We start from the raw sequence: 13,048 nt of genomic DNA, 5'->3' as shown, positions 1-13,048 counted from the left end.
CAAAATTTATTATACAAAAAATATACTACAAACCTAATTGACTTACATTAGGAATTACAACTAGATATTGCAACCAAATATTTCGTACCAGACTATTAAATCGTATCTAATTTAAATAAACTTCACATCACTATTATCAAATGTTTCTTACATAAGGTCGCCATTTACGGCATTATCTTTTCAAGTCTATTTCAGTAAAACTGTAAGTGCTTATTCGTATTCAAGTTTCGGCTGAGGGAGCGGTCGATGAAAATTCAAACATACAATGATGTATGAGAGTGTTCACATTAAAACGGCGAGCGTAAGCGCGGGTTCGAATAAATCGCAAGCTCAGTCTCTAGTTGTAAGCGCGTTTTTGGACAACACATATGTTATATGGGAGTGTTAACATCAAACTAATGGCGGAGATATTTTGATATTTGAACTGGTCGCGCAAACGCCTGGCGGCCAATGTGGGCATGCGACCGCGACTTCAATATGTACAAGCACTAACCATGGGTTATCACTGGCGACACACTTGTATAAAAAGAAAAACTCTAGTTTACAAGTGTTGAACAGTGAAAACCAACATTTACAACACAATTGTCGATCTTTTCTATTAATTAATACTTTCAATAAATATTCATAAATCAACAAATTCATTATAAATTACAAATAGGCACTGGATTTGCGTTTTGATATTGAATTAATCTTCATTAATATTGTATAAAGCCTTTGTATATTATATGAAATTCAACAACATATATAAAAGGCTTATTAAATTGTAGATTTTCATACTTTGTACCTAGTTTATCGTGTTTATCAATATCGTATAATGCGCGCCTCATTAGTAGCTTTTTCCACTAGCCGAGCGTGACTGGTAAGGGCAAGTTATATAGAAATAAATGCTCTATCACAGCCACATTGCGAATGCTATACAATAAGACGGCCATCGTCGCACGACTATCTACTAAGTGGAAATATGACTTAGGACCAAGATAACTGACTCTTTTAAAATTTAAAAGATAACTTATTTTAAAGTTTATTATATTTAATGGACTAATTAAACATTGGTCGTATAAGGATACCAACATAATAATAAAAAATGTCTGGCAGCTATCTGCCCAATACTATGTCCAAATTTGCTGCAGTAAAGTTCATAAGTTCCAAAGGTCCATTTATTCAATAATGGTCCTAGTGATGTGACGTGCATTATACCGTATTGAAGTTACCTTGACAATTGACCAAGTTTAAAAATTCCGTTTATAAAACATGCACTTATGTGCACGTAACAATAACTAACAATTATTGTCTATCTGCTAAAAAATTGATATAAAATTTAAAAGCTGAGAGTTAGTTTTTTGATAGCAAAAGATATACTTCAGAAAGAGATGGCTATATGTTGTTGGTTTCGTCTGTTTAATGCTTCGTTAGGTTCTTATTTGCGTGTTTAAATTTAACATTTTCCTAACTAAATAACAAAATAGGTTTATATAATAAATATATTTAGACAGTGAAAGTATAAGAAAATGGAAGTTTTAGTATTTGCAAAATTAAATTTATATTCTATTAATTTTCAAAAATAACCTATTATTTATAACTTATAAAATAATTCATTAATAATCTTACATAGCGCTGACCACAACCAAATTAAATAAAAGAAAGTAAAACAAAGTAATTTCTCACTTTACATAATCACATAAGAAATCTCATTCAATCATTCTGAAATTCTAATACAGTACAAAATTATTTACAAATGTCGACTTTAATTCTGAAATAATCTTAGTCTCTGAAGGTATTATAAATGCAGACTTTGAGGGTGAAAGGGATAAAGATATACAAAAGCAATAGAAAAGAAAGAGAAAGGAAGTCTAACAATTCCACACCTATTGGCTAACTTCAGAGACTATAAAACCCTTGGCAAGTATTTTATCATTTTAACGATTGTCCAAACAGTTTGTTTATTGTGTCGCAGAATTCAGTAACATTTTAAAACAAATCACACTTTACAATTGTTTCTAATAAAATTTATTTAATAAATTTTACGTAATATCCACAGTAAACTTTCCGAACACACAAGCAACAAAGTGCTTTAACATATATACATATAAGGTCCAAATTGTATAACTTTCGACGATTTCAGTCGTCATTGCAACTTGCGTGTGATGTTACGACCAGTATTCACATACACCAAGGTTCGATGTTACTGCGGTGGGTTGGCAGGTCTCAGTAATCTGGCTAAGACATGTCGACCTCCCACTAACTTGAGCTGTTGCCCGTCCATTAGTACGCTGCGTACACCGCTTGATGTCGGCACTGAAGACGTCGGCACTGCCTGCGATCACAACAAACGTTAAAAATAACGAATCAATTATAATATATATAGATAAGTCTTTGCTAGGAAATTACAGCTTTTACTTCTTTGCAACCGTAACCGTCAGCGCAAAAAGGCGAAAATTTAAAAGGCACAAATTATAACATATCTAAGCCTTGCCATTTATAGACTTCAGAGCATCAAATACATTATTTCCACTACAGAAACATAAAAACAAAACAATGTCTTCATTACCAGTTTTTAGAGGTATAATTCGAGCCAATATATTTTAATATTTTTCGAAGTAGCAACTCAGTAATATTCAATTTTATAATTTTGTAATTGTCAGTATAAAAAGATCGTTTTAGGGCATATCGATATTTAAAATCGATTTTAGCGATATTCGCAAATTATTAAAATCGATTTAACTCACTGACAGCTGTCAAACTGTTCGAATATTTGGTGAAACAAAAATCCTTTACCACAACCATAAAGTAAAACTACAAAACCCTAAACCTAAACTAATATAAAAAAAATAGTCGTATAAAAAGCTTCATTATTTCAAATGTGTTTTAAACTCGACTTATTCAATAAACTTTCTATTAACCGCAGTCCGCATGCATCATTTCATTGTTAATTATGCGACATGCATATAAAATCATGCTTTTTATTAAACTATACTAAAAGAGGCTGCATATGCTATGTATATGCGATGCATGCAATGTGAATCACCTGTTGTATCTTTATCCCCTGCGGTAGTCTAACTGGATGCATCTGATTTACCTATAATACGCAATATGCAATGGTCAGGTAATATTTCTGTTAAAAGAATTTTAACATTTCCTTTTTAATCAATACACATATGTAATTGAAATGAAATTTGAAAAATATCAATTTCTACAATTACAAAATTCACAATATTTGGTGAGAAAGTTACATTTTTTAAGTCATGAAACACCACAGCACAATATCAAGGTTTTTCTTGTCCAAGTAAATTTTACTTCTATTTAAAACTCATGAAATTTCATAAAACGTCTGAATTTGTTTAATTAATTTATTTATTTATTAATAGAACATTACCTGTTGTAATTTCAAAACGGGCGGCGACGAGGTAGACGTTGTTACTGTTTGGCCTCCTGAAAATTATTTTACATTACATCAAAAGTAAAAATAATTATAACAAAACATAACTTTATCACTTCACAATCATGTGTCACTTCTGACACAATAATTACAAAAAAAAAACAACAAAATACCTGAAATTATACATAACAAGAGAGACTTACCAATATTGCTTAAAACTATAGTCTGTGACGTCGCAGTTCCACCACTTGAAGTCATACGAATGGAGCTGCCATCGCTTTGCTAAAAAAAATTATAATGATTCTCAAATACTGAATATAAAATTTAATAAAAAATCGGTCAAGCCGTTGCGGAAGAGTAAGTTAACTAACATTGTGAAGCGAGAATCTTACTAATCTTGCTAATATTATAAATACAAATGTTTGGATGGATGGATAGGTGGATGGATGTTTGTTTAAAGGTGTCTCGAGAACTGCTGTATGGATCAAAGCTTGGAAGAAAACGTCGACCACTAATTATTTTTTTTTTAATCCCGCGCGGACAGAGTAAATAAGTTGCGGATGTAAGTAAATTGTAATAAATTCTATCTATCATCAGATTATGGTCAAGCGCTAAGTAAAGTACTTAGAATTACCTGTAATATAATATTGTGCAAAGGTTTTGCAGATGTGAGTAAAAGCGGCCTCGCTAGTCTCGTTGAAGGCGACAGCACACGCACACTGCCGCGCCCTCGCACGTTGCTCATGCCTCCCATGTTGCCCACGCTACTCATGTTGCCCACACCACTCATGTTGCCCACGTTGGCTACGCCCGCCACTTGCAACGCTCGTGCCCCACCTACTACTCCCTCCAGTGATATCATTTGACCCTACAAAGAATTTCACCATTAACTCTTATTACATTTATCCTTAAATGGCTGTAATATAATAAAAAGCATAATAAATACTAAAATAGTTCATGGCCATACCTGTGCATTAGTTAATAACTTGGCAACAATAGGCTGCGAGGTTTTGTCACCTGTTGACTGTGTTCTTACAGATTGTGATATTGACTTTGGTGTTTGGTTAGCTAACTGTATAGTCTGACCACTTGCCAACTGTATTGTCTGACCACTGGATAACTGCACTGTTTGCCCACTAGGCAACTGGAACGTTTGACCGCTAGGCAACTGAACCGTCTGCCCGCTCAACTGCACAGTCTGACCGCCGATTTGGACAGTCGGTGACGCGAGCACACTTTGACCACTGGACATTTGACCACTTTGACCGGATAATTGAACACTTTGACCGCTTAATTGTACCGTTTGAACATTACCACCGGCTAACTGAACTGTTTGTACACTTTGGGACGGAAGTACACTTTGGCTTGCCACTTGTACACTTTGTCCACTCGGTAGTTTCACGGTATGTCCCGTTAGTTGAACACTTTGACCTGCTAATTGAACCGTTTGTCCCGCTATTTGTACCGTTTGTCCTAATTGGACCGTTGACACTGGGATTTGGAGAGATTGGCTCGTTTGGGGGTTTGATTTGATAGTTGGGGAGGAGTTTTGTGGTCTGGGGCTTGGGTTTTTGACTTGTGTTGTGGCGACCGCGCGGACAGTTTGCGGGGCGGCTAGCTGCACTGTTTGCCCACTGGGCAGTCGGACGCTGTGCGTGGGCAGTTGCAGGGAGGAAAGCTGGAGCGTGTGTCCGGGAGTCAGCTGCACAGCCTGTCCGCTGGGCAGGTGGACCGTCTGGTTGGTGGCAAGCTGCACGGTCCTGCCTCCAGCCAGTTGCACGGTCCGCGTAGACACGGATGACGTTACCACTGTCGGTACACTGCTTACAACCGTAGTTACGCTCGCTGACGTCTGAAATTATTTAAAATTTTGATGTGTTAAATTTTTAATTATTATAATGAGGCAAGACTGCTAATAAATGTATTATAAATACCTGAGTCAAAGAAGACACGGGCGTTGTGCTCGTTGTCGTCCGTTTCTTTGCTGTTGGTGAGTCTGTAAACCGTATGACTAATATTAATGAAAATAGAAAAACACAGGCAATTGTTTGTATCAACATATGTTTGTTTGTAGCAAATATGATTAAATTGTTACTGAATGCAAGTACTTACTCTGCGGCATCAAGGCTTGTGGCGAGATAAGTGACTTCCCTGAGGATGGTGTGGCCGGACTCAGCACCCGCACAACACCTCTTCTTTGTGCCGGAGTTGTCTGTTGAATTATTAAATTATACATCATCAATTAAACTCAGTTATCATTATCATCAGCCTGTCTGTACATTTTTCTTACAATCCATGCAAATTTTCTTATGGCTTCCTCTTCATTCCTGGCCGGCCAAATTTAAACTCATGACTCTTTAGTTGAGTTTTATACTTAATCATTTTCATCAGCTCACAATAAGTCCCCTCTGAGGGGCTCGGAGCCTACCCTTAGTTAGGGTTGTCTGGGTGGTGGTTTCATACTTATTTACAAAATATTTAGATACTTAATTAAAATACCTGTGTGGGAGGTGTGTTGATCGTCAAAGTGGTTACCGTTGATGTAGTCTGTGCCGAAGAAGAAGACGGCCGTATCAATAGCGATCGTGTTACTTGCGCCATCTGCATTTGTACAATGTTTATTAATTAAAAAATATATTTATAAGATATAAAATTAAAAAAAAGTCACATTTCGGTTGTAATGCAATTTTAAATTAGTAATATTGAGCTAGTACCTTAGCCTGTGTCTGTTGGATAGATGGGACTGATGCGGGTTGAACTATGGACACCATTGTTGTGTGCTGGTTAGACAAACTTGAAGACATCTGAAAAGTATACAAAATATCTATAGCCAAGTATAGAACACTAGCTGTCTCACGCGACTCTGTTCGCGCGGAATTAAAAAAAATTATAAAAGACAATGTTCTACAACTATAGTAAATTTTAGTGAGATCCTTTGAGCCGTTCCGGAGATACCTTCAAACAAACATCCATCCATCCTTCCATCTAAACATTTGCATTTATAATATTAATAAGAAAGTAAAAATTAGTAAGAAAGTTATGCTAATTCACTTGTGACTATATTTTTTAATGCTTCTATTTTTACGATACTTACATTGCTCTGTGATGCTTCAATTTTCTGTGCAGCTTTTGGTTTAGGTGTTACAACCACAGAAGTATATGACTTAGCCCCAGTTTCATTTGCTTTACTTTGTCCGATAATCTTCATAGTTTCTGGTGTCTTTGCTTGAGTTTGCTTCGGAGACTGCTTTGGTATCGGGATTTGTTTGGGCACTGTGTTTATTTGTTTAGCTGTTTGTTTAATTTGAGTTATATTAGGTTTCTTTTGTGTCTGATTGACTTTGATCATGTTTGTCTGTGTGTTCTGTTTTGGTAATGTTTGTTTGATTTGTGGCGTTTTAATTTGAGTTTGTTTGGGTTGGAGGTTCTTTGTTTTAGGTGTTGGTGTTGCGACTAGTTTGCCCTTCTGTTTGTGTGTCAGTTTGACTTGCGTGGCCTGCGTGGCTTGCATGAGGAGCTGCGCGGAGGAGAGGTGCGGCGCGGGGGAGGGGCCGCTGTCGTCTACATCCACGTCGCTGTCAGATGCATTTTCTATTACTTCTTCAACGCTGGCTACTTCCATCTCCATCTGGAATAGTTTTTTTTTAATCATGTATTGGTATGTTTTTGTAGAATTTTGGGAAGCAATAATTTGAATGTTACAAGGATTTAAAAAAATTTAAGACGGGACCGGGAAGAACATTTTGGGTTCATTTTTCTTTTAATTATGTTATGTTTCTAATATTGATGGTGAAGATTCTAACGATAATTGCAACATTAACGATGAACTATGAAATAAAAGTATAATTTTTAATCAATACAGAAAACATTTATATATTGGGGTACTTACTGCAGTTTGCGGCGAAGTAACGGGCGGTGCAATTGGGATTGTTTTACCTCCGCGACCGCGAGGACCACTGGTCTTTAACCAGTCCTCTTCACTCCTGTTGAAATACGAGTTTTACATAAATAAAATTAAATATACCCATGTAGGCCAGAATTGGATAAGCAAGAGTTTTGTCCGATCCCGGCGGACGACCTCGATTAGCGAGAAATAGAATAGTAGAAGTCACTACTGAATATCGTAGGTAAATAAAACATGAACATTTCACAGAAAGATTTTATAAAAACAATTCTAATCACCTGTTTCTATGTAAATATGTCCACACTGCAGTTCTCTGGTCGTACTTGACAATAGGATCTCGCTTCACAGCCAGAAGTTTCTCTAGTGCAGCTGAAACTGCACTCGACAGCGCTTGCTCGGTGCATGGAGCTATCCATTGAGACATCCTTAAAAAAACATAATTTAAATTAAAGTTAGCCAACTAGTAACTAAAATAGTATTTGTTTAGCTGTTAATAGTAATTGTTTAGCTGTCAGATAATTTTTATGGCCTCGTCTGAGTTTTAAGGGTAAAGTCCTATGTTATTTATTATAAATATTTAAAATCTCGTAAACTTGCCTTGTGTAACACAAATTTCCTTTAGAAACCTAACTCGTCTATGGGCCACAAAACTTTATTTTAGTAACAAATTCGACAAAAAAGGAGCATAGTTACTTGAGCAGTGTGACGAGGTCTGTGCGCGTGCCCTGTCCATTGGGCAGTCTGGCGAGGGCATCCCGAAGCAGTGCGCCGAAGGTGGCTCCGCGTGGCCGCTGAGCGCACACTAGCGCCCCCGTCGCACCACCGCCAGCAGCCCGGACTATAGGTCCCACCACTGACCTGTACCTGTAACACAACCGCAACCACCACCACTCAAATATACATGGACAGGCTAGAAACTGTGATATTTTGTGCCTGTTTGTTTTTGACGCTAACGTGTGCGATTACTGGTGGTGGTGATGATTTGAACTAATAATGGAGATAGAAATTACTAGTAACATTAACAGAAGCGTTTTAATCAACACGAAGCAAGAGTTGTAATTTCCAAGCAATGACCTATCCATTTATAGAAATCAGTGACAAAACCACAATGATTCATATTATATATGAGAATTTACTTTATCTAATTTAATTTATTTATTTTATTAATCCTTAGGGATGTCCTAAAAGAAAATAAACAAATCCCTGACGATTCAATGAGGAAAACAACTCCCATAGATGGATGGATTTGTAAGAAGGTACCTCCAGAAATGCTGCATGGATCTCACAAAAATTTGGCAAAGATATAAAACATACTCCAAAAGAACACATAGACTGCTTATTAAGTGTATTTTTAATTCCATGCGGACGGAGTCGCGGGGACAGCTAGTATCAATATAAGAAGCAACAATTGTAAATAGTACACTTACCCGTACTGCACATAAGTAAATGGTTTGGTAGCGGAAGCAAATCTCTTTCTCTCCTGAGCTCTGAAGTCTGCAATCTCTGCCGGAGTAGGAGCTCGCACTGTCCAAGACGTGGGGTATCTGGAAAGACTTTGATCGTATTAATTGGTTAAATTGCTGAAACTCATATCAACAATTGTAATAAAAAAAAACTGTTAATAACATTTAAATGCTAATAAAAATATTTATATCATGTTAATTAGTCTCATAGCTCATAGGTAATTCTTTGAAAAAAAAATTTTTTGACTAGGCTTGGAGCCTATGTTAGGGGTGGTTAGAAAAAGTGCAATAATTTAATATAATATTTAGGGAAACGAGAATTTCGACAATTTCCATGTTTTGACAGTAAGGTTAATTTAATATACATTTCTTACCATAATTCCAAGGTGCATTTATCTCAAAAGGTCAATTACAATTAAAAATCTTAAATTTCAATGATTTTTTCCAAAGTGAAGAGAAGCAAATTAAAACGACTACTCTTTTATGTCCCAAGTGCAAGTTATCAAGTCTATCAAATCTTGGCAAATGAAAGAAACAAAGTACTAACAATACTGATATTATAAAAAGATTGAAAAGAGCTTTTATTTGATGTAAAATTGACTTTTTTTTTATAAAACGATCCCCATAAATATTAGCAACAATATGTGTTGATTCGCCGCCATTTTATTCATTTATCTACTGAAGTTAAACTGGAATTAACATTGATTAGATTATCAAATACTGTGCCTGTTTCCTTACCTGGGTGGTGGAGGGTCTGTGGAGTGATGGGGGGAGACCGCACGAAGCCAGCGTTCACACAGCCGGCCCAGGATAGCATCGCAGTCACGACCCGCGCCTATCCATTGGTACGTCTTTAAAAAGAAAAATATATATATTTAAAAAAAACAACATTTTTGCTGTAAAATAAAATATTTTTCATAAACCAATAAACAAAAAAACTAATTCCACTGAGTAAACATTGATTGTTACTATTTATTTACACAGAATAAGGTCTAAAGGTAGAATGAAAATGTTTATAACTCACTTGTGACTCGGGTATAAATTGCAAATATGGTACAAAATCATCAGGATGAGGTCCTCTTTGTCCGGCGAGAAAGTCCAACGCTGAATTTAGTTCACCACACCAATCGTCAGATACTTAAAATAAAACATACATGAAATTTTTAATAGATCAGTCAGGAATATTGCATAGACAATTTACTTTTTTAAAATTAGGCCTAAGAAATCGCATGAAACACCTAGTATTAACATAACTTACAATTGTACCAAGTATTAAGTGGTGCTATTGGAGACCTCATAACAGCGGCACATCTTGCCTGTAATTGTTGTTTAGATGCTCTATGGGCCGCTTTAGCTGGGAACAAAGCTCGGACCAATGCTAGGAAATTAGCATGTGTTGTCTCCGTCAGTTCATCGGCGTCCAGATTGTCCTCATTTGTCTCAGTTGATGTATCCACTGGTAAAACTTCCCCAGACTCATCTGCTAACTCTATGGGTAATGCCATCATGTCTGAAATTATTTTATCTGTAGTTAAATTTAGGGTTGTAAAAGAGGTCTTCTTAAGAGATGAAGTTCCATCACAACCCTAGTTAATATATATAAGTCAAATGTACCAAAGATTAATTTTGATCATAAGCCTTACAAAAGGCCAAAGTCTCCTTGCAGTCCTAACATGGATTTTAATTTGTGCTCACATTAAATATATAAAAATATAGGCAAGTCTGTAAGTACATAATACTTATATTAAATTATAAACAAAATGTATGTTTACTCACCAATCCCATCTAAATCCTCCAATTTTATAGGCACTGGTTGTAATACTTTTGAGTTTTGCATTGAACCAACATAATCCATTGGTTCTTGTTTTATTTCCAATTTAGAATCATTGTAGTTTGAACTAAACAAATGGGAAACAGGAAGATAATATCATGTATATAAACTATGTATTTCACATGAAATAACATAAAATACTAACTTTGTATAGTTAGGATACTTATTATCTAAAGTTTCTTGTTTGATTTCCGAGTGATCCAACAATTTCTTAGAAAACTTGGGACTTGAAACGGGATCCAGAAATGAGGAACTTTCCGAGTCAGACTCTTCAGGTTCACATTTTATCTTAATATTTGGCAACAATGGTTTATTTTCAATACTATCTTGGTCTTCTTTAGACTTTTTAATCGCAGACTTTGAATCAGTTTTTGAAGCTTTTTGATTCAATTCTTTTTTAGCACCTTTACGTAACTTATTTATAGGACTTTCTGTTTTAGCACCACCAAACATAAGTTTCTTAGTTCCATTCATCATGGCTACTCTTTGTTTAATGTCTTCTAAGGTTATACCAGCGGTATTGAGTTCTGGATGGTTCTGTAATTTTTTTTTTTATTATTAATTTATGGAACACACAACAATTGTCTTATAAAAACTATGTTTTGTTACTTCTCTGTACTGTCTCCTAGATCGGTGAGTTGACAAAACCTTCTTTAGACATTCTAAAGATGTTAAATGCGCAGGATCAGACCCACCCAATGTCCCCGATACATTGTTATCCACTTGCTGCAAAATAAATACATTTTCACAAAATTATTATAATGGACAAGTAAAAAATATAGTTGACATATTAATTTAATATTTAGTGATATCTGTTATATGTGACATTTCCATGTTAAGTTAAGAACCAGCCACATTGAAGAAAGACAAACAATTATATTTTATCATTTTCTTTTTAATCTTATTAGAATAGAAGAGATTAAAGATCTAGGTATAAACTGGGCTATAAAATCGATAATTTTATTCTAAATTCAATGAATTGTAGGTAGGTAACTAAGAAATTGGGATGTATATAGAAGACATAAATATGTTACCTAATAAATTTATGTCCACATATGTATGTATGACTTAATAAAACAACTTTTTATAAGAATAATAGTGCAGATAACATTACCTGCCCTGTTACTGTCTGTTTCTTCTTTTTAATCAACCTTTCCGGAGCACCTTCAGGGTAATTTTGATCCTCTGAGTCCTCACCCCCAACCTCACCCCAAATAGCAGCTAACTCTTCAAAGTATCTTTGTTTCACTCTCATATATAATGGCTTGTATTTATTTTTGTTAGAAGCTTTGGGAGCTAGAACTGGTAACTTTGGTATAGGACCTGGAGGTGCCCCTTTAACAGCTGCTAACAACCGTTCCCGAGAGATCAACAATTCCGGTAAGAGCTTAGCATAATATGACTTATTCTGGAAATTAGTCAAAGATAATGATTAAAAATAAGCTCTCCATTATTTAATGCCATAATAAGATGAGAATATAAAGTGAAAAAAATGAAGATTTACCTTTTGCTTTTGTTGTTTTGCTCTAGCTTTCTTCAGAAACTTTCTCATTCTAGCTATATCTGGTCTATAATTACCTTGTCTTAAATTGTTATAAAAGTTGCTAAGTGGTGATGTGAAATGAAATGGTTCATGGTTAAATAGCATTTTCAATGTTTTCTCATTCTCTTCTTCTTGATCGTTTTTAAATTGTGGCAATAATTTTGTAAGCTCTTCTTTATGTTTATCTTCCAGGCTATCCCAAGTTTTTATAGAAAAAAACTCTTTAAAGATGCTATAATCTTCACAAAGCTCTTGCGGCAACTCTAAAGTGTGGCCTAGGATACTAACTGGCTCCATTAACTCCTCGTCGCATTCTGAACTTCCACTTGAACTATCGGAAGAACTGCTACTACTAGATTCACTACTATAACTTTGTTCACTTTCCATCTTTTCCTCCGTATCTTCGACCTTGTCAGACATTTGGAGAACCTTTTTACTGGCCGTAATCAAAATAACAAAACCTGTTCGCTTAAATCACCTTATTTTCACTGTAACATTGATATATTCTCTTGTTTTGCTGCTCTTGTTTACAAAAAGTATACGCAATTGTACACTATTTGGTAGCGAGAAATCATGAAGGTTTTTGAATTAATGTCACGTCTCATCTAAAATAAAATACAGCGCATTAGACAATCTGCGGCGTTTCATACATAGTATGCGCCAGAACGGCACATTGCGATGAGAAAATAGCTTGACAACCAAAATCAGCGACATTTTGCCATTTCAAAATAGAATTTTAAAACAAAACACGTCTTGTCTATGTTCACTAAGAAATTTTTGATCTTACCATTATCTATGGGATTGTCATAGATAAGGTGCCACTGTAAACCATTTTTTGTTAAAATTGAAAAACTGTTTTGCTTTTTTAGTAAAATTTTAATAAAATAACAATCATATTAGATATATTGAAATGCGTGACCAAGAATAAACT

General features: G+C 35.2%; 1 protein-coding gene across 4 annotated transcripts; it reads right to left on the bottom strand.

The window, feature by feature from the left end:
* Nucleotides 1-4: 4 nt before the first annotated feature.
* LOC106121735 (nuclear factor related to kappa-B-binding protein) lies at nucleotides 5-12,831 on the bottom strand. 4 transcript variants are annotated; one of them, XM_013317533.1, is made up of 23 exons: nucleotides 12,079-12,831; nucleotides 11,689-11,982; nucleotides 11,184-11,300; nucleotides 10,720-11,111; nucleotides 10,520-10,641; nucleotides 10,002-10,253; nucleotides 9,768-9,880; nucleotides 9,482-9,594; nucleotides 8,708-8,833; nucleotides 7,974-8,144; nucleotides 7,559-7,705; nucleotides 7,266-7,359; nucleotides 6,471-7,004; nucleotides 6,091-6,180; nucleotides 5,912-5,977; nucleotides 5,489-5,588; nucleotides 5,311-5,372; nucleotides 4,344-5,228; nucleotides 4,011-4,244; nucleotides 3,580-3,658; nucleotides 3,374-3,429; nucleotides 3,026-3,076; nucleotides 5-2,314 (listed from the first exon to the last, which is right to left on the bottom strand). In XM_013317533.1, the coding sequence occupies exons 1-23, from the start codon at nucleotides 12,535-12,537 to the stop codon at nucleotides 2,183-2,185; spliced, it is 4,689 nt and encodes a 1,562-aa protein (XP_013172987.1). In that variant the 5' UTR covers nucleotides 12,538-12,831; the 3' UTR covers nucleotides 5-2,182. The 4 variants fall into 4 exon arrangements, with proteins under 4 accessions (XP_013172987.1, XP_013172984.1, XP_013172986.1 ...); XM_013317530.1 differs by having other exon boundaries at nucleotides 6-2,314; nucleotides 5,876-5,977; XM_013317532.1 differs by having other exon boundaries at nucleotides 6-2,314; nucleotides 5,876-5,977; nucleotides 8,708-8,824.
* Between the last annotated feature and the right edge of the window lie 217 nt (nucleotides 12,832-13,048).

The sequence above is a fragment of the Papilio xuthus genome, unplaced genomic scaffold (assembly GCF_000836235.2).
Source record: "Papilio xuthus unplaced genomic scaffold, Pxut_1.1 DF826938.1, whole genome shotgun sequence".
NCBI lineage: Eukaryota > Metazoa > Arthropoda > Insecta > Lepidoptera > Papilionidae > Papilio > Papilio xuthus.
Note: the sequence above shows the minus strand (reverse complement) of the source record. Positions and strands in the feature narration are given on the sequence as shown.